At 40.2% G+C, this 4,585-nt stretch overlaps 1 protein-coding gene across 1 annotated transcript in view; it reads right to left on the bottom strand.

The window, feature by feature from the left end:
• Positions 1 to 4,585, bottom strand: part of LOC106880193 (long-chain fatty acid transport protein 4) — a 35,057-nt gene that overhangs the window by 9,487 nt on the left and 20,985 nt on the right. The window contains exons 2-3 of the mRNA XM_052975642.1: positions 4,190 to 4,564; positions 2,904 to 2,944 (exon numbers count right to left, since the gene is read on the bottom strand). Coding sequence (XP_052831602.1) covers positions 2,904 to 2,944; positions 4,190 to 4,564 — 416 coding nt within the window. The remainder of the gene's footprint in view (positions 1 to 2,903; positions 2,945 to 4,189; positions 4,565 to 4,585) is intronic.

Genomic DNA, 4,585 nt, shown 5'->3' with positions numbered 1-4,585 from the left:
TTACACCTCTACCGTTTTCAACATGGTGACCCCCACCTCTTTTGGAGGTGTCTTCAGCTCTGGTGTTGTGTACATTTTTTCTTTCTCCTTCGGATCCAGTAGCCAAGGACATCATCGGGAGAAACCATGTCCAGTTTCAGCCCCTACTCCTCAACCCACTACACTGTCGGAGTGGTTGGCGTTAGGAAGGGCACCCAGCTGTAGAAACTCTGCCAGATCAGATTGGAGCCTGGTGCAGCCTCCTGGCTTGCCAGTCCTCAGTCAAATCGTTCAACCCATGCTAGCATGGAAAGCGGACATTAAACGATGATGATATATATATATATATATATATAGGAGAAAGACAGACAGACAGAATTAACAAAAGTTATACATATATTTTATTGATTATGTTTTGTGCCATTCCACTTCCGGACTTAGGTCAAAGTATTTATCGAAGGGTCAAAAATGAGGTTTTTTGTTTTGCCCCCAACCCCTACCGCCCCTGCAATCAAGAATAAACAGATAAGAAATAAGGACAAATAGCAAGATTGAGAGGCAACTATTTACAGAGTTTATAATGTAAAGTTGCCACGCTATCTCTTATCAGATGGTTTAGAATCTTTAAGCAGGTGAGTTAGTAGGTGTAGCCTGCAAAATAACCTGATACAGTATACATGTATAAGCATATATGAGGGTGTGTGTGTGTGTGTGTGTGTGTGTAAGCAGGGCTGTGCAGTTGAGAGGCTTGCTTCCTAGCTACATGGTTCCAGGTTCAGTCCCACTGCATATGCCACCTTGGGCAACTGCCTTCTGCAATAACCTCAGGCTGACCAAAGCCTTGTTAATGGATTTGGTAGACGGAAACTGAAAGAAGCCCGTTGTGTTTGTTTGTTTGTTTGTGTGTGTGTGTGTGTGCGTGTGTGTCCATCTGTCTGTTCTCCACTATCACTCAACAACCGGTGTTGGTGGGTTTACATCCCTGTAATCTAGTGGTTCAGCAAAAGAGGATGATAGAACAAGTATATAGTGTAAAAAAAATAAATAAATAAATAAGTACTGTGGTGGTGGTGGGGGGGGTCGATTCATTCAACTAAAAATTCTTCAATGCAGTGCCCCAGCATGGCCGCAGTCTAATGACTGAAATAAGCGAATGAAAGATAGAAGATACATATTTTTGTTATTATGTTAAACTATAGTATGTCTAAATTTGACCAAATTTTTTTTTTTTTTTTTTTCCCCAATATTTAATTTTGATTGCAATAGCCGGTTCTTTTGGTCAAACTATCGTATCTCCAACTGCTTCAGACGCCCGCCTGATACTTTCTTGAAATGAGTTTATTTAAACAAGCATTTTAAAAACCTTATCAAAAGATTGTAATGAAAAGTAAAAAATGAAAGATACTACTGTTTTTGCAATGATAATATTTCATGTTGAATCAACGATCGTTCATTCATTATTGTAATAATAGCATGAGAAAGCAAAATGCTTTCAATTCTGTCAGAATACCAGTGGTCCTCAAAAAACTTTCTGTGATTAAAGTGGCCTGCAATGTAATCCAAGTTGGCCAGGCCTGGACTAGACCATCATCATCGTTTAACGTCCGCTTTCCATGCTAGCATGGGTTGGACGATTTGACTGAGAACTGGTGAAACCAGATGGCTACACCAGACTCCAATCTGATTTGGCAGAGTTTCTACAGCTGGATGCCCTTCCTAACGCCAACCACTCAGAGAGTGTAGTGCGTGTTTTTACGTGTCACCCGAACGAAGGCCAGTCAGACGGTACTGGCAACGGCCACGCTCAAAATGGTGTATTTTATGTGCCACCCGCACAAGAGCCAGTCCAGGGGCACTGGCAACGATCTCGCTCGAAAATCCTTACGCATGTCACAGGCACAAGTGCCAGAAAGGCGACGCTGGGCACAGGTGCCATCCTGATTTCGCTTTCGCTTGCCTCAATAAGTCTTCGCAAGCTGAGTTTCGTGTATGATATAAACTCACATGGCCACTCCAGTTGGATCCTTCTTACACAAAGCTCTCATCCTCTCAAGGATTACCTCACCACTAGATTTAAAAGTTTGAAAACCAGTTTGGGCATTTAGGACACACTTATGACAATGCTTTTAAGTGGCAAAGGGTTAATACAAGAGAATTAGTTAGATAATGGACAGTCACACTTCAGTTTCCTTTGCTTTAATTAAACTCAAAGAGTTAAATATTACAACACTTGCTCAACTCTGTATATCTGTCTGTATGTCTGTTTTGCTGCATAATTATTTCTAGTCACCTTCATAAAAATCCATATATTAAATATGTTAATACCTAGCTTACTCATATATCTGTATGTCTACCTGCCTGTCACACTGTATATTTATCTTGTATTAAATGTGCCAACAATAACTTAGCTCTCTGTCTGTCTGTCTGTCCCTCTATCTGTATCACTGATTATTTCTAGTTACGTTTTTAACAGACGACTGGAGCCTGTCGCATTTTGGACAGACATATGAAGATGCTTTGGACAGGCAGGGCATATTTCCCTAGCATCCATGCATCGTATATGATACACAGTCCCATTTTCTTTCAACTGCCGGAGTAAATTGGGACTTAGGAAAGGAAAGTTTTACATTGCTCCAAGTGTATGAAACAAGAGCTAACCAAAAGCCTGAAAACAAAGTTCAATATTTTGGGTAAACTTGTGAAAGTGCTTTGGACATGTAAAGGGTTAATAGGAGATGATTAATTAGATAATGGATAGTCACACTTCAACTTCTTTTGCTTTGATTAAACTCAAAGATAACGAGATTGGTAAAATAAACACTTCTGTTTTATCATTCAGCACGATAAAGTAGACAGAAATAGCTGCGTTATTTGTTTCAAATCAAGCAACTGGGTTACTGGGATATTTAATGATTTTTACTAACGAGGTTTCAATGACAGAGCTCCTGTGAGATCATTTGACCGGCTAGAAATAGAAGCAAAACAAAAATATTGAACAATGTAGTTCCTTTAACGATGACAAAATTATTTCACCAAATTCTTCCTTATTTTCAAAATTAATCGCAACAAAGGCAGTATCTTTTCAATTACTCTCAAACGATGCACTGCAGAGCTTTCTGCTATTGATACCGTAATTCTTTGACCCTTTTGACACCAAACCATCTGAGACAATTCCTGGTTCTGTAACTCAAACTTAGCTGTTATTAAGGTGATTTACATTAACCCTTTAAGCACTCAGATTTCTCTGCCAAATATATTGCTTATTTAGCCACATTCATTTGAAATAGTCATGCATCATGTTGTTGCTTTGAGATTTCAGTGACGTGATTGCTTAGCTTTAGAGTAATCATCAATCATCAATCATCATCATCATCCATCATCATCCATCACCATCATCATTCATCACCATCATCATTCGTTGTCCATGCTGGCATGAGTTGGACGATTTGACCAGGGTTGGTAAGCTGAGGAGCTGCACTCGACTCCAATCTAATTTGGCATGGTTTCTATGGCTGGATGCCCTTCCTAATGCCAACCACTCTGAGAGCGTAATGGGTGCCAGGTGCATGACCCCAGTACTTGCCACAATTACAAAAGGTTTCAATCACTAGTCATTGCCTCTGTGAGGCCCAAAGTTCAAAGATCATGCTTCACCACCTCATCACATATCTTCCTGGGTCTACCTCGACCACAGGTCCCCACCACAGTTAGGAACCAGCAGTTCTTCACACAACTGTCCTCGTCCATGTGCATCACATAACCATACCAGCGCAGTCATCTCTCTTGCACACCACATCTGATGTCTCTTGTACCCAACTTTTCTCTAAAGATGCTTACAATCTGTCGTACATGCACACTGACATTGCACATCCAGCGACTTGTGAGAGGACAGATCTGGTCAGTTTGAAAACAAAACAGGGAGATTATTTTGGCTGGATACAGCCAGTTTAAATGCTAAAGGGTTAAAATAAAACTTCCTTCAAAATTTCAATGTTGATCTATGACCCAAACACCAGTTTCATATATAACAACAAAGCCATTTTACTAAATTCTTCAATTCTTTTTTTACCAAAACTAATTGAAGCACCAGGAACATGTTACAACAGAAATATGTTAAACAAAGGATGGGTCGAAGTTCAAATATAATTACAGCACTGACAGCATGTTACGACAGAAATACGGTAACAAAAGGGGTCAAGTTCAAATTTAAAAGGGTACATTACCTTTCGCCAATTCCGACCCACAAATAATAGCTTTGGGTTGTGCGTCATTTATGCAGTGCAACAGGGAATATCCTCGCAGGTTGAAATTAATCAGCGCCGTGATGATGCCAATTTTTGACAGACCTAGCCATATGCAAACATACTCAGGGCAGCTTTCTTTGAATAATGCCACAACATCACCGGAATGGTAGCCAGCTCGCAGGAAGTGATTGGCAATGGTGTTGGAATAGTCCTCGACATTCTGGTAATTCCAGATTCTGTCTTCAATGCGAAATGCGATTTTATTCGGATGGCTGTCTGCAACCTTCTTGAAGAGTGTACCGATTGTCTCACGGTTCTTTGTATGTTGCTGAACTTTAAACCTTATTTTCAGAAGAGAATAC

Source organism: Octopus bimaculoides, chromosome 22, assembly GCF_001194135.2.
Source record: "Octopus bimaculoides isolate UCB-OBI-ISO-001 chromosome 22, ASM119413v2, whole genome shotgun sequence".
In the NCBI taxonomy this organism is placed as follows: domain Eukaryota; kingdom Metazoa; phylum Mollusca; class Cephalopoda; order Octopoda; family Octopodidae; genus Octopus; species Octopus bimaculoides.
The sequence above is the reverse complement of the archived record's forward strand: the minus strand, read 5'-3'. Positions and strand labels throughout refer to the sequence as shown.